Source organism: Eubalaena glacialis, chromosome 9, assembly GCF_028564815.1.
Source record: "Eubalaena glacialis isolate mEubGla1 chromosome 9, mEubGla1.1.hap2.+ XY, whole genome shotgun sequence".
NCBI classification, from domain to species: domain Eukaryota; kingdom Metazoa; phylum Chordata; class Mammalia; order Artiodactyla; family Balaenidae; genus Eubalaena; species Eubalaena glacialis.
The window spans coordinates 13,993,213-14,017,879 of NC_083724.1; the positions used below are offsets into that span (position 1 = coordinate 13,993,213).

The 24,667-nt window shown below is 53.6% G+C and overlaps 1 protein-coding gene across 2 annotated transcripts in view; it reads right to left on the reverse strand.

Annotated features, from left to right (window-relative positions):
- Nucleotides 1-24,426, reverse strand: part of DAB2IP (DAB2 interacting protein) — a 170,718-nt gene extending 146,292 nt beyond the window's left edge. The window contains exon 1 of one of the 2 annotated variants that reach the window (XM_061199979.1): nucleotides 24,290-24,426. In XM_061199979.1, coding sequence (XP_061055962.1) covers nucleotides 24,290-24,392 — 103 coding nt within the window. In that variant the 5' untranslated portion in view covers nucleotides 24,393-24,426. Of the gene's footprint in view, nucleotides 1-23,010; nucleotides 23,211-24,289 lie in introns of those variants that run through there. The other variant, XM_061199984.1, reaches the window with a different exon arrangement.
- Nucleotides 24,427-24,667: the final 241 nt, after the last annotated feature.

Sequence of the window (24,667 nt, forward strand, 5' to 3'; positions counted from 1 at the left end):
ACTAAGGCTCAGAGAGGTTAAGTGATGGCACAGGAGTCACAGCTGGAAACTGACAGAGCCAGAGTTTGAGCTCTAGTCTGTCTGGCTCCAAATACCCCTTTATCAGCTCTCCAGCCTCCAAGTGGTCCCCCCATTCTCTCTAAAGAGTCTCTCTTAAGGAGGTTTGCCAGGCCCCTCCACACACCCTTCCCTCCCTTTCCTGCCTCTGCCCAGGGGCTCCCTCAGAGATCAGACGCTCGTCTCCCTGCCCTGCTGGCCCCATACCACCTCCTCCAGGAAGCCTCCCCTGATTGCAGAGTCAGAAGTCTTTCAGTCCTCCCAGCCCTTAGCAGAAGCCACCAGAAATTACCACTAGTATCACCTGTGGGTAGGGGCTAAATGAGTCTTTTCCCTCATCACTTCCACCACCATACTCTCAGCCAGACCCAGACACACCACAGGGGCTCTTCCAAGAGGAAAGATGAGGAAAGTCATGCTGGCAGATGAATGAGTGAGCTCCTGGCTCGACGCTCCTGCCAACCTCCCACCAGAGGCAGGTCTGTTCATCCGCAGGCAGGGGGTGGCTGCCCCAGGATCACCGGAATGGGGGCCCACCTGACCAGTCAACCAGGATGGCTAAGGGGAGTAGGAATTGGCATCGCAGCAACTCCCTGAGCAGAGGGGAGCCCTGGGCCAAAGGAACAAAGTCAGCAGATGCCCTGGACCCGCACATTGTTCAAGAAGAACCCAGAGAAGGGCCAGACCCAAGTTCAAGGCCAAGGAAGAACCATGACTTCTGCTCTGAGCTCACGGCGGGAAAAACCGCAGTGCCATTCCCAGCAACAACCACTTTCTCTAGACAGAAGTGACACTGGCACCTGAGCCTGATGTAGTCCACAAAGGATGCTCCCTGAAACACCCCAGGGGGCCTCAGACACCTGCAGAGGGGGCCTAAATCAACCATCTCACCCTGGACTGCAGAATGTTCTATGCAGCACATAGAAATAGTGAGGTAGAGGTCCATGTCCTTACTAGGAAAACCTTTCCAAAATATCTTAGTGAAAAAAGCAATTTGCAGAATGATAGATGATTTTTTTAAAATTGTTGAACAGAATCATAGATTTCTTCCATGGATACATATGTATAAATGAGAGCTCAAAAGAGCACTGAGAAAAACGCACTCCAAAGGCCCCCACTTCCGGCTGGGTCCTGCCCCACAAAGCCCACCCAAACTCTACCGGAGCCCTAGCCCAGCCCCACTCCTCATGCAGGAGAAGCTCGTGACCACATCACTTCTCACCCATGATAGGCAGGAGTATAAATGACCCCAACCTTTGTGGAGGGCACCTTGGCAAAGTGTATCAAAAATTAAAATCCATGGGGCTTCCCTGGTGGCGCAGTGGTTGAGAATCTGCCTGCCAATGCAGGGGACACGGGTTCGAACCCTGGTTTGGGAAGATCCCACATGCCGTGGAGCAACTAGGCCCGTGAGCCACAACTACTGAGCCTGCGCGTCTGGAGCCTGTGCTCCACAACAAGAGAGACCGCAATAGTGAGAGGCCCGCGCACCACGATGAAGAGTGGCCCCCACTTGCCGCAACTAGAGAAAGCCCAGAAACAAAGACCCAACACAGCCAAAAATAAATTAATTAATAAATTAAAAAAAATTAAAATCCATAAAATGTCCATTTTAAATTCATATAATCTTTCTCCATCCTATCCCTCAGATAAACTCTCACAAGAACAGATGTACAAGGATGTTTCCGTACCCCTGTTTGCAGCAGGAAAAAAAAATCCCTGAAAACCACATCCATGTCCATCGTTGGGGGGCCTGGCTGAATCAATTACGGTCCCCTCCGGAAGATGGAATTCTGTGCCGCCCTCCTGCAGCGGGAAGCAGAGATGCATGTGCGGACATGGGGCATTGCAGGGTGAAGGTGCAGGATACGTGGGACAACCCCCTGGATGCACACATCCACGGAGGCACGGAAACAGGTTCCTGCATAGTCTTCCAAAAATAAACAGTGGTTACACTGGGGAGCGTGCTTTGTGTGTGTGTGTGTGTGCGTGTGTGTGTGTTGAGTGGGGGGCAAGCAAGGGGAGAGGTTTAGTTTTCACTTTATTCCCTTCTGGAATGACTTTATTTTAAATCATGGAATAGGCCGTTCTTATATATTAAAAAACAGATCCTGGTGCGGGATGTTGATAGTGGAGGAGGGTGTGTGTGGGGGGAGCAGAGAATACGGAACTCTTTCTACTTCCTGCTCAATTTTGCTGTGAACCTCAAACTGCTCTAAAAAATAAAGTCAATTTTAAAAGGAGAATTAGAGATTAAAAGCCTTTAGACATTTGAAAACACACAGAACTTTGTCCTCCCAAGTCAGGGCTGCTCCAAGTTGAATCTCCCTGTGCCTTCATCACTCTCCGGCAAGTCCTAAGCTCCAGCCTGGCTCCCACGTGGGGAGGGGCTGGAAGGTGGACCCGCCCAATTAAAGCTCAAACTGGGGAGGCCTGTTGAGGTCCCACCTCTGAACTTCGGCTCACACTACTCCCTCTGCCTAGAACGCCTCTGTGCTTTCACTGTGCAGGTTCAAATAACATCCTCCTTGAAAGCCCATTCCAGGCACCTTCCCCCCCTGAGATGCAGACTTTCTGAGGATAGTCTGTGTCCCCAATATCTCCTTGCAGCCTCCAGGGCTGGCCAGTGCCTGGCACGGAGCTCATTAAGCACATGCCCCACTGGACACATTTCTAAAAGCCCCAACCACTGTCTGGACATCTCTCCGGGACCACTCATTTTGCCTTGAATTATGACTCTGCCTTCCCTTAGCAGCAGGGAGCTCCCCAAAGGGGTTCCCAGGCCCACACTCGCAATACCTGCCCAGCCCTGTAGCTCATCCAGCTCAGGCATCTCAAGGGCTAATGCCAGTGGGAGCCAGGAAGGGAAGAGAATGAGGGAAGCAGGCCAGCCAGACTCAAAGGAGTACTCACGGGACTTCCCTGGTGGCACAGTGGTTAATAATCCGCCTGCCAGTGCAGGGGACACGGGGTCGAGCCCTGGTCCTGAAAGATCCCACATGCCGCGGAGCAACTAAGCCCGTGCGCCACAGCTACTGAGCCTGCGCTCTAGAGCCCGCAAGCCACGACTACTGAGCCCATGTGCTGTAACTACTGAGCCCGCGTGCCTAGAGCCCATGCTCCACAACAAGAGAAGCCACCGCAATGAGAAGCCCGCGCATCGCAATGAGTAGCCCCCACTCGCCACAACTAGAGAAAGCCCGCACACAGCAACAAAGACCCAACACAGCCAAAAATTAATTAATTAATTAATTATTTTTAAAAAAGGAGTACTCACGCCCCAGCCCACAGCGAGGCTACTGGAAAGCAGGTCCACAATGGCCAGATGATCTGATTCAAGAGTAGCTACCAGATTTTAATTTTTGAAAACCTCCTGACTATTATATGTAAGCAACTCGTGCACATTTTAAAACAAACACCATACAGGTCATATCAAATAGGGCTGCATATGCCAGATTCGGGCCAGTCTGCCTGTCTCCAGTGGCCTCAGGGAGCAACAGCTCAGAATTCAGAGCAGCCGCAATGAAAAAAGAAGGAAAAAAAGCAAAAAAAAAAAAACCCTCCTTGATCCTGTCATCCTGTCAGCCCAAACAGCCCCAGAGCCCACACCCAAACCTCAGCACCAAGGGGGCTCAGAGACCAGCCATTCTGGAGGCAGCCCAGTTGGCTCTGTAGCCACCAGCTGTGTGGCCCGGAGCAAATGACTTCACCTCTCTGAGCGTCTGCTTCCTCCTCTGCAAAACAAGGGGGAAAATATAACAGTACCTGTCTCCCAGGGTGTTGTATGGCTACTGAGCTGTCCAGGGACCTGGGAAAGGGCCATAGCCTGTAAGGGTTCATCTTTATCGTCACCAGCAGGGACAGTTAAGCCTAGAGGAGGTGAGGGACACAGCCACATCACAGAGGGGCTGGGTGGCAAAGCCAGGGCCCCCTCTCCCTCGGCCCCCAACCATGCCCTTGATGGGGCAGGAAATGATAAGCCTCAGAGCTGCCCAGGAAGGCCCGTTACAGAGGCATGCTCTTCTCCAAACCCACTAGGTCCCCAAATAACAGAAATTAACATTCATGGAGCACTTAGTACATGGCTGGCACCATGTGAAATCCTTCAAGTGAGTTCCTATCATTTCACTTTCTCAGCAATCCCGGAAGGTAGTTATTATCACTTCCCCATTTTACAGATGAGTAAACCAGGGCTCAGACAAGTGACCTGACTTGTCCAAGGTCACCTAGTAAGCGGTACAGCTTGGACTCGTCTGTAGACAGTCTATTCCAGCGCTCTCAGCAGCCACCCCAGCCCGCTCCTAAGGTGCCTTCCTTCTCTTTTCCTCAAACCCCGTGAATCCTACAGTGTGCCAGGTGCTGACGAGTCCTGGGGCCGCCAGGAACAGGACTCCTGCTCCAGGCAGCCTGGCTAGGGCCGGGGCACAGGGGCAGGGAGCCATGCACTCGGCTTGGAAGAGCTGCTTCAGGGAGGATGGGGCTCTGAGGTAAGCAGGGGGCTGGCTGCACCAGGAGGGAACCCCCAAGCTTCGAGGCTGGAGGCTGGGCCTACAGTCCAGACAAAACCAGCCAACCTGGCTTGGCCCCAGGCAGGTGAGAGAACGGCCAACGGTTTCTCTCTTGAGAGAATTTGCAAATGTGGAAGGAATAGAAAGAGCCGAACAGTGTAGAGGTGAAGGAAACTCCGAGCCTTAAGGCTGAAAACCTACCCTTGGGGTCCTCCAGCCCCCAAGAAGAGGAGGCCTCTTGCCCTGGGTGAAGCTCCACTGGCCTGACACCACCACCCTCGAGGTGGTCACTCAGGCCTAGCGTGACTTATGGGCCAACATGTGTTCCCCTAAAATTCACATGTTGAAGCCCCGACCCCCAGTACCTCAGAATGTAACTGTGTTTGGAAATAAAGTCTTTAAAGAGGTGATTAAGTTAAAACGAGGCCATCGAGGTGGGGCCTATAGTCCAATCTGACTGGTGTCCTTATAAGAAGAAATTGGACACGCAAAAGGACACCAGGGGCCCACGTGTACAGAGGACAACCAGGTGAAGAGGCAGGAAGAGGGTAGCGACCTGCAAGCCAAGGAGAACAGGCCTCAAAGGAAACTATCCCTGCCAACACCTTAATCTTGGACTTCTAGCCTCCAGAACCATGAGCAAATAAATTTCTATTGTTTAAGCCACCCCGTCTGTGGTATTTTTTATGGCAGCCCTAGTGGGGTCCAGCCATGCTGTTGGAACAAGGCCCCTGGCCTGGCCATCTGGAGCTGACCTTGGGCATGTCAATTCAATCTCCTCTGCAAAGACGGGACGAGAGGAGCTGGCCACAAGCTTAACAGGGATGGCGTGAAGCTCAGGTGGGGCCGATAGCAGCCGGGTGGGGAGGGGCAGCCCACCTGCCCAGCAGCCCCAGTGCCCACCCCCGGGCATCCACACATTGTCCTTAGGAATGCATCTGCCCTGGACTCCTTCTAAAGACTGTGAACATTAAAAAGCATCTGGACCTCGAAAATCAGTCCTCCAGGAATGGACACTTGGGCAGGGGCAGGGTGTCAGTTCATCCTGGCTTCCCTGCAACTATAGTGGTTTTAAAACTGAAAGTCCCAGGGAAATCCCTCCCCCGCGGCCAGTCCTGGGCATATCGAGACGGCTGGTCACCCTAGCCAAGGGTCTGCCTCTCTTGAGGCCTCCATTTACCCATTCATACGTTCATCTGACAAATATTTACTGAGGACCTACTATGTACCAGAAACCGCCAAATGCTAATGGTGAAAAGCCAGACAGAGAGCCTGTCCTCCTGGGCTTTCTGTCCTGTGAAACAAACAAAAACAAGCATTAAAAAAACTATAAATACACACACACACACGCACATGTATGCACACATGTAAGTTAAGACTGTGATGCGTGCTAGAGAGGAAAAAACAAGTATTGAGGCAGAGACTAACAGATCACGGGAAGGGTCACCCTCGATGAGACACGTGGTCCTGGAGGAAGGTCATTTCAGGTGAGAGCTGAAGTGGGACATTCCAAGGAGGAGAGGGGACCAGAGGTGGACAAAACCGAAGGAAAGATCAGCGAGGCTGAAGAGTGGTGAGGACGGGGAAGGGGAGGTGAGCCGGGACAGGCCAGCCAGACCTCAGGGCCAAGGGCAGGTTACATGTGGCTCCCAGGGCAGTGGGAGGTAAGAGCAACTTGAACCAATCTACCTTAAATTTAAAAAAACCACACGCACTCTGGTGACTAAGTAAAGAACAGACTGTGGGAGAGCAAACAAAGGAGTGAGTCCGGTTAGAAGCATCCTGCAGTCACCCAGAAGAGAGGACGGCAGCCTGGATCTGGATGAAACTGGGGAACCGGGACTATGGACAGATTCATGGTTCTTCCCCATTACCCATCTGATCTTCCTCTTTAGTTCAGCGGCCACTGTCTTCGTCCCAAGAAGACCCCTGGGAATCAAAGTCAGTCAAAGCCCAGGGGCCTTGGCAATGGGACTTACCCCGCCCCCCTTCCCCACACACACCCCACGGTACCTGTCACTTTCTCAGTCAACCCTGTCCCAAGCTGGCTGGGAATCAATCTCGTCCAAGGGGCCAAGTGACTGTGAGCTTTCCTCCCGCCTGGGGGTGGGGCTGGGGCCTGGTGGTACTTTTAAGCTATTAACAATTGACATCTGTTAATTATTAGTTTGTCCACCTCTGTTTTGCTTTCACCCACACCACTGCTCAATCCACCGGCAGCCCCGACCCTGAGAAGTGGAAATATTACCTCCCAACAGAGAGATGGGGGAGCAGAGCCCCCTCGCACTCTGGGGAGGGAGTGACTCCATCAGACCTGGGTTTAGAAAGGTCCCCTGGAGGTGGGGTGCAGGGGGAAGCAGGAGGCGGTGGCTGGGGCATCGCCTAGTGGACAGTGGGGGCAGCGATGGAGGTAGGAACCAGTGGGCAAGGGAACTACTGGTCTTTCACGAAGGAGGAAGGAGGGAAAGGAGGGGAGGCACCAGGCAGGGCTTCCCCGGCCCGGGGGGCCTGGCCAGCGCAGCCTTCACCTGAAAGCAGGAAGTCGGGGCTGGGGGAGGGGTGGTTAGGGGTGGGAGGAAGGGGTGGTTAGAGGTGGTTTTAGTGGAAGGAACAGGACTTCCATGTTGGACCAGCTGATGTGCCTTCAGAGCATCTGGTAAAAATCACTTCTCCATCTGGAACTCTGGAGGGAGGATTAGAGTGAGAGACTTGACGTCGGGATTGGAAGTAGTCCAGGTTCGGGGGTAGTTGACACCCTGAGCGTGATTGGGGTTCCCAGGTGCGAGGAGGGTACCCAGGGTAGGACCCTCCGAGGGTCAGAAGGCATCTACATGCAAAGGGCCAGGAGGTGCAGTGTCTGGGAAGGCAAGAGTTGGGCAGCTGGAGGCTGGTACCCACCGTGGGAAGGCTGGCTGAGGCCCCGAACAGTAATGATATTATAATCACCAAAGATCCCATGTATCGGGACTTCCCCGGCAGTCCAGTGGTTAAGACGGGTTCGATCCCTGGTCGGGGAACTAAGACCCCCACATGCCATATGGCGCGGCAAAGAGAAAAAAAAAAAAAAAAGATCCCATGTAGAGTTTCCTTCACGTGCCAGGTCTTGAACTAGGGACGTGATCATCTATCTCAATGACACCTGCATAAATCCTTTGGGGGGGGTTGGTACTGTTATCCCATTTTACAGACGGGAAAGTCAGCAAAGAGTGGTATGGTCACCCAGCTGGTCTTGAACCCAGTCGGACTCCAGATCCCACACATACTTTTAACCACTGCATGGGGTGGGGGGGAGGGTCAGCATTTGCTGACTGGTCAGTGGCGGATACTGTCATTGGGGAAGGGGTTCCTAGGGGCCAGAAGGTGACCAGGTAGGGGCAGCCAACTGTTCTTCCAGCTGGGAAGAGTGGGAGGGTGGCTCCAGCAACTTCCTCTAGCAGCTGGCCCTGGCGGCCACAGTAGGAGCCGCCCATCTGAGCGGAAGGACCTGGAAGGCTGCAGCGGGGGGCCAGAGGCGGGAAGGACCTTTACTTCTTGTTCTGCCTTTAGGATCCAAACTTGGAAAACAATGACCGCTAAAAACGATTTGATGACTAAAATTTTTGACTGTTGCTAAGTTTAGCGCCCAGGGTGGGGTAGGCACAGTGACGTACAACGTGCAAATCTTGACTTCCACCACCAGCCCAATGTCATATCCGGGTCCCCTGTTTAACTCCTCTATCTCCACACTTCCAAATAATAACTTGCAACCCAAATAGGGCTTAGAGATCAATGAGATCCACATTCAGTATCCCATTAGTACCTAGAACCTAAGCTAGTAAGGGCAATGTTTAACCCAAAGAAATCAACCACTAATGGTGGAATTTCAGGCACCAGAGGTGGTTTACAGGAGCTCCTAAAATCATACCAGTTCTCAATCTGGTAAACAGTGATAAACACTAGGCACTCAAACTAAAACAGTGCCTGGCAGATGGTAGGCACTCAATAAATATGTGCCCCTGCAGGCAGGAGCTGTGCAGCTCACTGATGTCATAGTCAAAGGACAAGAAGGCCTTCCTGGAGCCTCAGAGTGCCAGGAACCACAGCCTCCAACAATCACCCCTCATCATGTCCTATCTCATTATAATTTATCTGTCGGTTCCGTAGGATAGTATTATGTATGGCCAGAAAGGGCTTCCAAGCACACGTATTTGGTCTTTTAAAGTTTGGAGGAGTCTTTCGACATTATTTAGTTTCAACCCAATTGTTTTCAAACCTTAAAAGCACCTATAACACCAAAACCCAGACCCAACGAGGGATGGCACCCAGGCCCTCAGAGCACACGCAGACCCTGCCTCTCCCAGCAAGGCGCAGACCCCTTTCACTAATCAACTATGCCGCTCTTTCCTGCTGAGCCAAGCTGTGGCTTCAGATCCTTCTCAGGGCCCAGGGTCTGCTTGGTTTTGTTCTAGGATATGATGTGCCTCCAATGTAAATTCCTTCTTTGGAGGAAAAAAAAAAGTGTCTACAAAAATCCATTGAATTTACCAGCCATTCATGACATGTGCATCGTGTTTCTGGGCTTTCTGTGGTTTTTGCCTGTGCTTGCTCCCTCTTCTTCTGGGGCCAGTGCCCCAATTTTCCCTGGGGACCCCCTTCCTCCACTCCCACTGCAGTGGAGAAACAGAGCTTAGAACTGGGTGGAGTGAGAGGAGAGAAGCAGATATCACACCCTAACTCATTCAGTACGGTCCATTGCGCTCCCTTGGGTTCTGTAGATATGTGAGCCCATAACATCCCTCTAAATTTGGCCAGTTTGATGGGATCCTTGCCTCTTATGCCTGAAAGAGCCCTGGCTGACCACCCCCGCCCCCACCGAGCTGGGCACTGAGGGGTGATCCCAGGGTGACAAAGGGTCCCTGTCCTTCAGGAGTTTCCCAGTCTAACGGATGGTTACATAGACTCAAGGAACCAGTCACAGAACCAACTCCAACTAAGATGGTGATGGAACAAGAGAAACCACTCTCCCCTCAAAGGGCTCATCCCCTCCTGCGCTGGGCTGATGCTGAGCCTCGCAACCCCCCCACTACAGCCCCTAGGGGTCCCGGACCTGGCGTCAGGAGACTGGGAGTGCGGTGGGAACTTGGACAGATCACCCTGGGCCTCGACTTCCTCATCTGTAAAATGGGGAGGAAAATGCCATGTGACCCCCAGGCAGGGAGCTGCAGTGTCCAGGCCTCACGGAGGGAGGGGGGGAGGGTAGTGGTTATGACAAAGGACAGGCCACCTCTGGGGCTGGACCCTCCTTCTCCCTGGGTGAGGGAGGGGTGGGGGAGTGGAGAGATTCCACTGAAGCCCCTGTACCATGCTGCCCCCTCCATATAAGCTCCAGGTGAGAAACCTGAGGAACCTTGTGGTCCAGGCTTTCCCTTCCACGTCTAGAGCACTCACTCATTTGAAATTGGGCCTTTTCTGGGCATTTGCTGGGGGCCATTTCTGGGAGGAAATGCCCACACTTGCCTTTTTATCCACTGAGCAAATAAACCTCCCAGTCCCACGCTGAGATCCTCCCTTCATGCCCTTCTCAGCATCCCCACTAAGCAGGCACCCTGACCTGCCCTCCCCTCCCAGGGGACAGCAGTGCCCCGGGCAGCAGGGTCGAGAGCCAGCACCTCAGGCTGCCCAGAGGAAAGGGCAGGCCGATTCACAGCAGCTGCTCTCCTTCAAGGCTCTCCTAGGAGTCGCCACTGTCTCCCTGGCCCTCCGGGAGGCCAGATGACAACAGCCAGGGTCAGGGTCAGGCTGGGGCCAATGGCCAGGACTAAACGTCCAAGGTGAGGGGTGACCGAACCCATCAGACCTGACACTTACCTTTCAGCTCTTCTTTTTCCTACAGTAAACCTGCCCCAGTTCCACAGTCAAGTGAGCTCCCGTGCAACCCATGCACTTTCAGTATGAGAGGGGACCAATTCAAAGGCAAGAACCGTATCATCTACCATACCACCCTCACCACCACCAGCAGCGCCGCTGGCCGCCCACACACCCTTGAAAACGCCTTTGTGGGCATCCCCCTGCCTCCGCACCGGCACCCTCTCCTAAAACAATATTCAGCAGCTCTGAATCACCAAAATCAATTACTCCAAGAAGGAATTTAGGCAGACAGGCACTAGAATAAAGACAGCAGATAATTCCCACTGTCAGGTAACTGCTCCCCTGAGAATTTCCCATAATAAAAGAGGAATCAGAAAGAGAGCATTTTTTCCCCAGAAAGGAAGGGGAGACTGTGCATTGATAAACAGAAGGCTCTTCTCTTCTCTGCTGCCTCTTCTCCCCTCCCTCCGCTGTGCCCCCGCGGGACCAGAGCACAGTGGAGTCACGGAATCCACGGGGATCGCTGGGGGAGGCAGGTGGGGCCGAGTTCCGGGGTCCCAGGCGCTGGGGACAGTGCTGGGTTCCCAGAGGACATTTGACTCTCGTGTCCTTCCTTGGGCAGGGATGCGGACTCTGCCAGGGCTCCTGTTACACGCAGGCTCAGGGATGCATGATTTGGCAGTTAACCTCTCTCTGTTTCATGTGTCCATCTCATTCTCTCAACAAGGCCAAATGCTCTTTGAGAGCAGGTCACAGCCAGCCCTTCCTTGCCACCTGGCCCTGAACACCCACATAAAGGACCTGCACTTGATCCAGGAGGTGATGGAGACGCACACAGGTTTACCTGGGGCCAGTTACTTGGTTTCCTTGACTGTCAAATGGGGAGATACCATCAAACTACTATATAGATGTCTACAACACCACATCCCCCAAGAAGGTCACAAAGCTTTGTCAATAGTTATTCCAGGAAGAAAGTGTCCAAAGGTCAGAGGTTTGGAGAGTTCTGGGGCAAACAAAGTTCGACAGATTTCTGTATTGCAGAACTTCTCAGAGCCTTTAAAATTGCCACTGTGGGCTGGTACAGTACAAACAGGCATCAAGTATGCAGCCTTTTCCAAAACTCCTTTTTTACAAAGTATCTTCCAGACTGCCATTCCATGGAACATACCTGGGCCAACAATAGTTGCAGACAAAAGGCATAACAAGGATGTAATAAGGCATTTAAGGGGGACTGGCTGGGGCGGGGGTGCTCTAGGAACATTTCACGGAGGGCACAGTGCTTGAGATAAGTTCTGAAGGAACAAGGAAGGGCAAAGACAGGGACATTCCAAATAGAGGGGACTGGCCAGCAGGAGCCCAGAGGTGGGAGAAGCCTGGGCATGCTGTTCTGGTTGTTATCTGGACAGAATGAGGTAAAACAAATGGGGAGGGTCTTGGAGTAAAGAACACAGTAAGGATTTTTTTAAGATCCTTAAATAAAAACAATGGCTTACTTGTATGAGTACTTACCATGTGCTAGCATTATGTGTAGAACAATTCTTACAATTCCTATGAAGCAGGATCTATTATACCCCTCACTTCAGAGCCAAGGACAAGTTAAATGACTATGTCAATTTATGCAGTTACTGAGTTATACAATTTATACAGTTACAGGGCAAGGACTGGAAGCCCCCAGGACATCAAGTTCAGAACCCATGCCCTTGGGAATTCCCTGGCAGTCCAGTAGTTAAGACTCGGCGCTTTCCCTGCTGGGGCCCAGGTTCAATCCCTGGTGAGGGAACTAAGATCCTGCAAGCCACGAGGTGCGGCCAAAAGTAGAAAAAGAACCCATGCCCTTAACCACTGCACTTCTCCGCCCCAGAGCCACGAGGGGCAGGGCAGAACCCAACGCCACCAACACCAGCAAGGTGTGAAGAGTCAGTGATTCCTTGCCATGTGACACCTTCTCCCTATGCCTTGGTTTTGATTTATACTCCATCGGCCAGTCCTCCCCAAATACGTACACAGGTCGTTAGTTCTGAATATTTAAAAAGATGTCTTATCAACCATCCTTCCAGGAACGGGCAAGAAGGTGCCAAAACAGCATGCTGGCACCCAAAGAAACAGCAGCCAAACCATCAACATCCTCAACAAGATGTATGTTTCCCAAGCACGTGGCTACAGCTTGATTTATGGGGCCCATTAAGCTATTCTAAGAGGGAGCAGGCCTCTCAAGGCGGGAAGGCGTTGTCATCGTCATCATCAAATATTTCAATAATCATCTCAATCACAGAAAAGAAGGCACCAGCGGTTTCCTGCGCTTGCAAAGGAAAGGAAGTGAAATTGTTTGCCTTCATTCAATTAGGTAATTAGACAATGCAAAAAGAAATTCCAGCAAGGATATAAATACTTAAAATCCCTGCGCTAGTTGGTGAGGAGGATGTCAACAACAGGAACTCGGTGGAGGGGAGGCGAGGGTGAAGAGGTGTGTCCCAAGCTAAAAACAACAGCAGGCAGGCAGCAGTTTTTAATGACAGGCACTTACCCTGAGCCAGCTCTGTGATAAGCACTTTACCTGCATTACCTCACCGACGCCTCAAAACAACTCGGTGACGTGAGGGTCACTATTATCCTCGTATGACACATGGGAAAACTGAGGCACGGGCAGTGAAATGACTTGCCTGAGGGCACACAATGGAAGTGACAAACTGAGCTCTGATTTCAAACCCAAATCTTCATCCATACCTTTCCTCTCCCTTTTTAAAGGCATGCCCAAGATAAAGGGGCTCTAGGGATGTACAGGTCTAAAGGGGGAAACTGAGGCAGGATTGGACATCGCCCCCCCTCCCCAAGTGTCCTGACTGCCAGGCCTGGGGCCTCCCAGCTGACCGGGCTGCAGGGCTGCCACAGAGACCCAGGCAAGCTTGGGAGAAGTGATTTTGCAATCCTGTTTGCAGAAACCAGGGCAGCCGCCTCCAGCGCCACTTCCTCCAGGAAGCCCCCCGTGATATGTCACCCTCCCCACACCAACCTGTGGCCTCTCCAAGACTGGGCATGCTTTCTCCCTAGGAGTGGACCCCGGAGGTTCTCAGGAGGGAGGGGGGAGCCAAACCTCACATTGGTTTGAATCTCTCCACCCACCCCCTTCACCCAGCAGGGCTGCTTCAACATACACTCACCTCAGCAACTTAACAGGCAAAAACAAGCTCTAGTGTAATGTGAACGCTGTGCAAGAGATAAACTTCCAGCATCTTAAAGAAATCTCTTCCTCTATCATACCCTTTCTCTATTCATCCCTGTAGCTCACTGAAAAACCCACATTCAAAAACCTTTTTGTTTGGTGGATTTGAGTCACCCTGTATCTTTACAAGAAAAAATAAATAAGTAATTCATATAGTCTCTTTATATCAGACTTTTCCATACCCAAAACTGCCTTCCCAGAGGCAGTAAGTTCTGGAAAGGGCATTGGCCAGAGTATCCCAAGACCAATGTAAAGTTGACTGAGAAGGCCCTCAGTAATAATAATGGAAATAGTGATAAGTAAGAACAAAATCACTAGCATTTGTTAAGTGTTTACAAGGCACAGACATTGTACTGTGTTCTCTAGCTCCATGTCTAGTTTTAGCCTAACAACAACCCTAGGAGATAAGGATTATTATTATTCCCAATTTACAGATGAGAATACTGGGGATCAGAGAAGTGAGGTAACTTTGTCCAAGGTCACACAGCTGGTAGGCGGAGCAGCCAGGACTCCAGTCCAGGTCTGTTTAATGGACCCCAGACTAGCCCCTACCCTTAGCCTCTCCAAAATACCAAGCCCCTCTGGGGTGGGAACAAGCTGCTTGGCTCTTTCCCCACCTCCCATCCCAAGCCCAGGATTCAGCAGCCAACAACAGACCCCTGTTCCAAATCTGAATCAACACAGTATTGGTCACTCCGCTCAAAGGGAAATGACCCCAGCAACCATCCCGCCTTAAAGGCACCTGCTGGGGGAGGATAGGAAAGGAATTAACATCAAAAAAGCCAACAGTTACAGGGGATGGAAAGAGACAGGCCCAGGAATGGCTTAATGTGACCTTTCCTCCTGGAGCTTGGATACAGCCGTACCTGCTCTCCTCTGTTCTCCATCTCTGACTGCTCGTGGCCAGTGCTGGACGGGGCATATGGGGGATGATGTCAATCTAGGATTCCTCATTCACCCCTTTCCTGCTCCTTACCTGCTTAATCACACCTAATTTCTTGGTATTTATGCTTTCACAATCCCACAGGAATTAGCCCAGCAGCTGGAGGGCAGAGAAGCACAGTGACTGACACCTCGAGCTGTGGAGTGGGGAAGATTTTCATTCGAACTCTACCTCTGCCCTGTCCAAGCTGGGTGACCTGAAGCTGGGTGACCTCCTCTCTGGGCCTCAGCTTCCTCATCTGCAAAATGGAGACGATAACAGGACCTCACGGCTCTGTTGTGAGAATCAAAGGGGCTGATCCTTGGAAAGTCTTGAGCCCAGATCCTGGCTCATGGGAAGTACTCAGAAAGTGTGAGCTGCCAGGAATGATTTTTACAGCCCAGGGAGGTCCTGCCCCTTGCACAGAGCCAGGATGAGACAGAACAAACACTAACACCAGGTTCAAGCTCTCTCGACACAGAGCCACTCTCCTGGAATCTGTGAGATGGCACAGTCCAGGAGCTTGTCATGGCCCAGCAGCTTCCAGGTCCGCAGTTCACAGGCCAAGTACAAAGTCCCAACCCACAGGTTTGTTTTTCTTACACACACACACACACACACACAAAATCGACAAGTGGCTCAGAGTGCAAGTTCCCAAACCTTGGCATCCTCCCCCATCCCGAGGTGAGTAGTGATCTCATCCCTGTGACTAAGCCAACGCCAAGAGCCCTCGCCGGGAACCCGCAGGCTTGGCGCTGCTGGCTCCCAGCCCCAGGAGGAGCCGAGGCTGTAGAACCAGGGTTTACACAGAGCTGGGAATCCCTGCGCTTGGAGCTCAGAAGCAGAGTGACTCTGAAAAGCACAATAGTGTTGCAGCCAAAGACCAGGACGGGGCTGGAGATCGGGTTTGAGTCCCAGCAAACCCAGGCCTCTGTCTGCCCAACTCTAAAATGGGCGGACGACAGATTTTCAATGGTCTGAGAGATCTGGTTACCTCCCATTCTGCCCACCAGGGTCTCCCCCTATCTGGGGAAAGAGCAAAGAGCTAATAAAGGTATGGGTTAGAGAACAAAGGGCACTAAAATGTGTGTAAGGAGAGCCTGGTGGTGTGGGAGCTTGCCAGGGGCAAGGAGGCACTAGCGCAGCCTGTAAAAGTTTCAATGAATCAGGCCAGGAGAGAAGAGCCTTCCCTCAACCTCAGCCACCGCCTCCTCCCTCTCCTTTAATTCCTCCAACCACGGCAAGGACAGATAGACAGACAACCAGGAGAACCTAGATTAGAAACAGGAAGAAGCAGAGAAACCCAGATATAGACTTTGCTCCAGAACCCAGAGGCAGCAGAAAATGAGACTCTCCCTCCTCTACAGTACCAGGTTCCAGAAGGAGATGTGGGGAGGGACAGGGTGTCTTCCGAGGATTTAAATAAAAATCTGCTCTACCGGGACTTCCTTGGCGGTCCAGTGGTTAAGACTCTGTGTTTCCACTGCAGGGGGTACGGATTTCATCCCTGGTCTGGGGAACTAAGATCCCAGATGCTGCGTGGCACAGCCAAAAAAAAATTAAAAATCCCCCCCGCCCCCCGCACAAAAAATCTGCTCTACCAAACACCATAAAAAGACACCCATAGCAAAGCCGGGGGAGCACACCACCACACTGCACTTCTGATAAAGCAGTAACTGCTGTGCTCTGGAATCCTCAATGGCTCCCCTTTGCCTACAGTATCATGTTCACGCGCCTTATTATGACATTCAAGGGGTCCGACTTGGGGTCTCGATGGTACTTTTCTGCTTCACTCTCATCACTACCCCCACCTCCCCACACACCCCTGCTCCAGCACTTACGGCCTCCCACTGTTCCCCAACCCCTGGGGCCTTGATCCAGCCTGAGTCTTCCTTGCTGCTTTGCTTAGTAATCTACCCCTATTGTTTCAACCAACCCCCTTCCCTCCTGTAGCCTGTGGACTTCAGACTTTAATTGGGCTCCTCGCATGGGGGCCAGGGAACAGACCGAGGTTCTGCCACCAAATACTGGGTACAGCCTCAAGCAGAAATTGGGCGCACGCCCCCCCCATGCTCCTTTATAAAGTGGGCAGCCCGACCTCTACCCACGTCAGCGGCTGCCAAGCCACTCGAGTGAGATAATGGAGCCGAAGGGCCCTGAGCAGCCTCAAGTCTGACACGGACCTGAGGGATTAGGATACCTATTTTTAACTCCCTACATCCTGGCCGAAAAGCAAATCCCTCACACACCCTGCAGATCCCTATCAGGGGGCCAGCGGAGCCTTTTGGGAATTCTGTCCTCGTGGAAGCAGCGCCAGCTTTGATGGATGGGAAAGGTTCCGAGATCCCGGCTCCATCCAGAGCCAGCTTCCATTATGTCTGGCTGGGTCCTCACTGCTCCCGTCAGATGGCCATTTCCTGGTGGACTCAGTTGTCACATATTCTCCAGCCGGTGACAGTCAGACAGGGTCACCAAAGATGCTGAGAAGGACCATTCACTCATTTACTTATTCATTTACCCCCATGCTCCCTCCCCTCCCCCTCTGAGGAGGTGCGACCTAGGGTGGCCCAGAGGAGTCAACCCTGAGGCACCTGTGCCAAAATGCTCAGTCCAGGGGCAGAGGGTGGAGACAGGTAAACAGAGAAAACAAAAGTGAGCAGGACATTCAGTAACAAGGGCATCATGGGAGGCGACAGGACTTCAAGGGCCCCCGCCAGCCTCTAATCGGGCAAGGGACTTGGGCAGCATCTGAACCTAAAGCCAGACTATCATCAATCTCACTTCTCTCCCTCCAGCACCCTCAGCATCCCTTGAACCTTGTTCCAAGATGGGTCTTTAATAGCCACCGTGACCTACAAGGAGATGGGAGCTCCCTCCTTGGGGACAGAGAGCTCCTCCCTGGTCACCTGGCCCCGCTGTGTGGGTGTTGACTAAAGCCTGTTCTCCTTGGTCCCACCTCGCCCACCTGCCACTGCCTAAGTTCACTCTCAGCAAATGATACGAGCAGGGAAAATGACCCCAACACAAGAGCCTCATTCTGAATGGGGAGCCGTCATGATGGAGAGCCTCCTCCTAGTTCAACAACCCTCACTGAACGCAGGGACAGACAGTTTCCCTGGAGATTCTGACTGCAAAGAACTGTGCATCCCTAGAAAAGTCAAGGGAATCCCTGGGTGCCTCTGGGGCCATGTCTCTGGGCCCCCAACACAATCCGCATAACCTTGCAGACCCTTTGTAAATACTTTACAAACTTTCTTCTGAATTCTAGAGAATCAGATGAATCTTGGCTATGCTCCTTTGAGACCTGAAGTTCAGCCTGCAGGCAGGGGAGCTGACAAGGTACCCTTTTCAGACCTGGTTCCAGGCCTCTCTGTCTTTGATGCCACATAGCCAGAATAGACTTTCTTAGATAGCAAGAACGAGCCAAAGGAGGCAGAAAGTCTTTCCAAAAACCAAAGGCATCCCTCTGTGCATCCCTTGGCTGGAGCTAGCTTAACCCAGAGCCCAGACAGACAGGACCCCCACCTGTTTGCGTGGGGAAGCGGGGTGCAGGCAAAAAGCTCTGAGCCAGGAGCATAAAAACCAAGCCCGATTACAAGCCAGTCCAACTCTACAAGGCTTTATGAGCATTTACTAGACCAAGGAAGGCCCTCGCCAGGCCCCACCCACTCCGTGGGCACCGAGATGAGAATTAAAGCCAGGCCTGGCCCTCAAGAAGTTCAGAACCCATCTCGGGAAACGGACAAGCTGATGACAAAGGGTGAAGCAAGGGAGTTGATAAGAGCTACAAACCAGAACCGCACAGGGGGATGTCTCCCCCTTAGTGATGAGACCGAGCAGAAGTGACATTTGTGCCAGTCCCGGAGGGGCAGTTAGAATTTGGGCAGTGAAGCAGTGGTTGAGAGAGAAGAGCATACAGGAGTCACAGGTGGAGCTTGAAGAACAGAGAGAGAAGAGGCAGGGAGGGAAGTGGGAGAAGGCATGGGGCCCTGATGGCCAGGTCAGAGAGCATGGGTTTGATCCCGTGGGAGGGTGACAGGGAGCCACCCCCAGGGAGGGAAAAAGAGGCATGATGGAAGGGGAGCTGAGGGCAGGTGGCTGGCAGAGGCTGCGGTTGACAAGGGCCTGCTTTAGGAAGCCAGGCTGCTGGGAACCCGCCCTGGGCATGGAGAACAGGCCACTGGAAGCCCCTCAGTCCTGACACAGACTCCAGTTGGGAGGGGCTGGACTCAAGGAAGGCTGGGGACGCCCCATGGAGAGACATGCAGTGGCTCAGGAGGTAGATTAGAGACTACGACATTCTCTTGGTCTCTCGGCCAGGGTTGTCCTGGGCTGACAGAGGGGCTCTACGGGGGCCCCAGCTCACCCTCAGCTCCCATCCACATCCCCAGTCATTCCCACCATCACCCCCCTGCAGTGTTCAGAGTAAGCCACCTCACCCTGCCCCGGGCACCCTCCTGCTGCCCCCCTGCACCCCAGCTCCCCAAGTGCCCTGGACACTGAGCCCACAGAAGCCCTTCCGACTGGTTTCATAACCAGCCCCAGTGCAGCACTCTGCCTTCCAACCCCACCCAACAACTCACCCATGCCCCGAGCCCATCATGGAACCCCACGCCCTGCCTCCAGAAATGCAAAAAAACAAAAAAGGTAACCTGTGTATGTCAAGGTTGGAAGGAATCTCAGAGATCTAACCAAATACCCCCCACCCTTTATAGACAAGGAAACTAAAGTTTTAAGGGATGACCAGCCCTGCCCAGGATCACACAGCCCAGTGGTGGCCCAGTCAGAACCCAGGTCTTCCAGCATCCGGGCGAGGACTCTGGTACCAAAGCCACGACCAGGTGGGGCAGAAAACAATGAGGTGTGGGAGGCAGCGCGAAAAAGACCTGTGCTTTTTGCCAAGGGGCCTGGGTTCAAGTTCCGACTTTACCATCTCCCCCATGCACCCAGACGGTAGAGCTTTGGACGTGTCACTGCAGCTTCCTGGACTCCAATGACCTCTTCCATAGAATGGGTGTTTACTAATTCGGTGCTTTCAGGAGATCAAACAGGATAAAGGTGAAACAAGTGCTCTGTGTACAGCAGGGCTAGGAGGTCGGGACTGGGACCCAGCCGAGGCCCGTGCAGGCGATTCCTTTACCCCACACCCCTCCCGGCACCAGCCCTACCCAGCCAGCCGCAGGTCAGCTGTTTCTCTAGAGCTGCCCACGGACCAGCAGAGCAGCCCTCCGGGGAAAGGATGCAATTCTACTGGATTTAAAACACCAATGCACACACGGCAGACCTACCCCGCTCCCCTCCCCCAGAAGCTGGAGCACAGCACTTCCTGTCTGGGAGATCAGAGGCCATCACGGGCCGTGGAGGAGGAAGAGGTGTGTGTGGAGGGGAGTCCTGCCCACCTGTCCGGGGTCCCCACCACCCATGCTAAGAAATCTGAGCACCAGAGCTTCATCCAAGGTGCACCAGTCCTTCTAGAAAGCAGAGGCCAGATGTCTGGAGAGATGGGGGGAGGGGTGACGAGTAGGGCCTCCTAGGAGCCACGGGTTTGTGGCCATGCACATCCACTGTGGCAGGAGAGGCCTCACCAGGGCACTCTGTCCTCCTAGGGCCTGCCCCATAATGTGTGACATCCACCCAGGAGACTTCCACAGCCCATCACAGACAGCAGTCACCCCGTATACTGGGGGTATAACATCTTGTCCCAGGAAGGGAAAGTAACCAGTTCAAAAGAGTGAAGCCAAGGGCTTCCCTGGTGGCGCAGTGGTTAAGAATCCGCCTGCCAATGCAAGGGACACGGGTTCGAGTCCTGGTCCGGGAAGATCGCACATGCCGCGAAGCAACTAAGCCTGTGTGCCACAACTACTGAGCCTGTGCTCTAGAGCCCGCGAGCCACAACTACTGAGCCCGTGTGCTACAACTACTGAAGCCCGCACGCTCTAGGGCCCGTGCTCTGCAACAAGAGAAGCCACCGCAATGAGAAGCCCACGCACCGCAACGAAGTGTAGCTCCCGCTCGCTGCAACTAGAGAAGGTCCGCGCGCAGCAACAAAGACCCAAAGCAGCCAATAAATAAACAAATAAATAAACAAACAAATAAGTAAAAAAAAAAGGAGTGAAGCCAAGACTTGAATTCAGATCTCCTGGAACCCACATGCCACATTCTTTCCCTAAGCATACCTTGGGGCTGTGGTTCTCAAACTGTGGTGTGCATGAGAATGGTCTGGGGAGTTTTAAAAAGTGCAGATTCCTAAGTCTGGAGTAGAGGTGAAAGATCTGCATTTTAATAGGGGCCCCAGGTGACTGTGAGAAAAGCACTGCCAGGAAACACCACAGACTGAGACATACACACACACACACACAAACACACACACACACACAGAGTGTGTGGGCACAGTGGACACGCATGCCAGCACAGGACGGAAGTAACGATAAAGGCAGATGCTAGCTTTGGGATGCAGCCTAGCTCCTTATGTGTTGTATGACCTTGGGTAGGTCTCTTAACCTCTCTAAACCTGTTTCTTCATATGTAAAATGAGAATAAGAAAAGATTCCACCTCATGGGGCTGTCTTAAGGCTGCACAGAAATAGTATGTGTAAAAGCTCTCAGTACACGACCTGGCATATAATAAACACTCAATAAATGGTGCTGTGATCATTGCCAGACTCAGTTCAGTGTGTTGAACGCCTCAGGGAAGGAACAGAATGCCAGGCATCAGGGGACCACAGTGAATAATTGAGCCAATAAGAGATGCCTGAAGGGTTGTACTAGAACCAGTGGGTAGAAGTAACAGGGACACAGATTTCTACTCCAAACAGGAAGAATTTTTTAACAGACTGGAGTTGCCCAATCATGAAACCAGCTGCCTAGTGGGCTGCCACTCAAGGATCCCAGCAAAAAAGATTAGATGCTCTCCAGGTGGAGATGCAGCTTCGGGGAAGGAAGAATAGGGATGGGGTGGCTAGATGATCTTGAAGGTGACTCTGCCCAGGTTCTACAGGTCAGCCCCTCTCCCTATCATGCTGGTTAATTAGTGCACTTGCACTTCCCTGATATTTACAACTGTAACCTCCAGGCATTCAAATGGGATGGGAAGAGATCAGTGGTAGACAGAAGGCCTTATATCTTCCGAATAATTCATGACAAGGAGGGGGATGGATGGGGTTGTCTTAAATCTGAGGCTTACAAACCCAGTGAAATCATATGCCTTGGAGAGTATATGCATCTGTCTACTTTTCTCAAAAGGGCTGGTTAAGAGGGGCTGGTGCACACCAACTTTTGAGAGGAGAGGAAACTGAGTCACAAAGGGTCTGGGTCCCTCAGGCAGCAAGAAGGCCCAAGCTCCAGGATGCAGACTGGCAGTCCAAGGCTGTTGTCCTATGAGCCAGATGCCTTCCATGCCTAACCTCACAAAAGCCTCACCACATCCCCCTGGGGTGGGAACTTTGAGCTCAGAGAGGTTAGGAAACCTGCCCAAGGACACACAGCTAATGAACAGCAGGGCTGGGGTTTTCCAGGCTCCAAAGCCTGTGTTTGGTATGTTTTTAACTCTCAGGTGTACCGTCTTAGGTCAAGAAAACAGAAAGGCATTTGGCTTTGACATTGAGGGGAAATAAAGATGATCATTAAAAAGGATGATCCTCATAGGTGACAAGCTACCTGCCTATCCACCCTCAATCAAAATTAATTTCCCCCCTAAGTAGCAAAAGAGGGCAGGAGAGGAGAGGCGCAGTTTCCATATGACTCAAGCCAGACAGCTCAAAAGAATAGACCGTTCAGAAACAAGAAAAGCCCACGGTGTTCCTACCAGGCTGGGGATTGGAACCTAGATGGCTTTGGTCCCTGTTCCCACTCTGCTTGCTCAAGATGTTTTCTGGAGGGTAGGGTTCCAGGCAGCCCAGGAAACAGAAAAGAGATCTCACTTCAATAACCCCGCCCCCCTGAAAATTGAGGAGTGGCTACTGGTTGAACAAAACAACACCCAAAACTTGGGTGCCCCGGGGTGCCTGGCTCCGGGCAGAGAGGAGTGGCTGCCCAAACATCAACCCCCAGGAGTAGATGAGGAAGGTCCGAGGTTTTGGGAGACAACTTGGAATTGTTAGGGTTGGGAGGCTGCAGAAAGCCCCCAGCCAACCCCTGCCGGCTGCGAGCCCCAGCTGCGGCTGCCTTCCTTGTAACACCCCTTGTAACACCGCGCGGTTCTCTCCCAAGGACCCAGCTGTCTAGAGAGGCGCCCAGGAAAGTTTAAAGGGTCAACACACCACGCAAAGATCCTCGCGGCATAGGGGGCTGTAGGGTAGAAGACGGGTAGGTAAAGCAAAGTCGCAGCCCACTCCTCAGTCAGGCACCACTATACCACCCATCAGGGTCCCCAGATCCCCTCGAACCCCGGATCCCTCTAGGACCCCCGCAAGCCCCCGGGGCCCCCTCATACCGACTCGGGGGGGCCTAGCTCTTACCTCTACTCGCCAGCCTGGCCGCTGGGCTCTGCCATCCCAAAGGCACCGGAGCCCGAGCAGCACAGGGCCAGAGTCACGAGGTGGCGAGGTCGCGGGGCGCAGGAAAGTTTCAGTAGCGCCAGCCAGGCGCAACGGAGCGGAGCCGGCCAGGCAGGCGGCGGACCCCGCCAGGCAGGCGGCGGACCCCGCAGTAGCGCGCTCTGGCCGGCTCCGCGCCTCCGCCTGCGCCGCGGTGCTTGGGCTCCAGGGCTCCCCCGGCCACTCTGCCAGCCCAACCCCGCCAATCGCAGGCCCCGGCACCCGCAGCTCCGCCCGCTGGGCCCGGACTGAGAGGAGGCGGGGAGGGGAGGGGAGAGAGCGCACCTGTTTGGCCAGTCGACCCCGCTGCTACCACCCGCCCCGGACGGACTGGGCAGCGCTGATCCCCTCGGCTCGCGGCACAGGCTCCCGGTCCCCACTTTTGCCCCGGATCTAGGCCGGGCCACACGCCCCCTCCCATCCCACACCAGCACGCACCCCAGATCTGGGCCGGGCCACACACCCACTCCCCTTCCCCGGCTCAGCTAGCTTGCTGAGCCCCTCTGTGTGGCCGGACTGCGCTCTTTTCCCGGGATTTCAAAGGTAAAATCCCAGCTTTAGCCCAGGGACTATGCAGATACCAGACTGAGGAGTGGGCTGCGACTCTGCCTTGCTCACCCCTCTTCCACTCCACACTCTCCTCTCCCGCAAGGATCTTCGCGCGTCCGTTGACCTCTTAAACTTTGCTGTGCGTCTCGCCTTGATCTCCACCCGCGGGGGCCGTGGGCTGATGCTAGGTCCAGAGCTCCGGGAGAGGACGGCGGGGGGGGGGGTCTAGGGTGGGGGTCACAGGGAGGGCACCTCCAGCCCTCCCATCAACAAATTCTCCACCCCATCTGGGTTCGGGCAAACATCTCCAGAATGCTTGCGATCCGTTTCAGCAGGTTCCCCTATTTCTCTTGGGGTCACAGTCAAAATTAAAGCTGGACGATTTTACTGTCCCATAATCCAGATAGGAAGACTGAGGCCAAGGGGATGCAAAGGCTTCTCAAACGAGGTGGCGAGACTAAGACTTTTTTCGAACCAAAGATGAGCTTGCAGAGAGCGCCTGACTCTTCTCCCCAAGCCCTGCTTGGGTTCCGATGCCTGCGTTCACCTTCCTTCGGCCCCCCCGCCACGGACCCGGGGTGGGGAAGGAGAAAGAGGCGCCAGCAAGTGCCTGGGAAAAGCGAGGGGCGCGCCGGCTGCGGCCCGGCCTTACCTCGGCAGCAAAGCGTGTCCTCGCAGAGCGCGCCGGCGGGAAGCCCCAGCAGCGGCAGGGAGGCCCAAGCGAGCGCGCGGGAGGCCGCGCTGCGGGCTCCCATCCCGGACGGCCTCGGCCGCTCCTCGGCCCGCGGGCCTCCCACCCTCCGCGGCACCTGTGGGGACAACGCTGTGCCCGCGGCCCCGACCTCGGCTTCGGGGGTGGGACGTGGGCCAGGCCCGGGGTGGGGACTCCCGGTGGGGTGGGACTGTCGCTGCCGGCTCCCGGCGAGCGTAGGTCGTGCTGGGCAGGGCGCTATTTTTAGCAAGAGCTGCTCTCCCAGTTGGACAGACAGAACCAGTTAATTCGACAGCTCAGGAAAGGCCTGCACTGGGA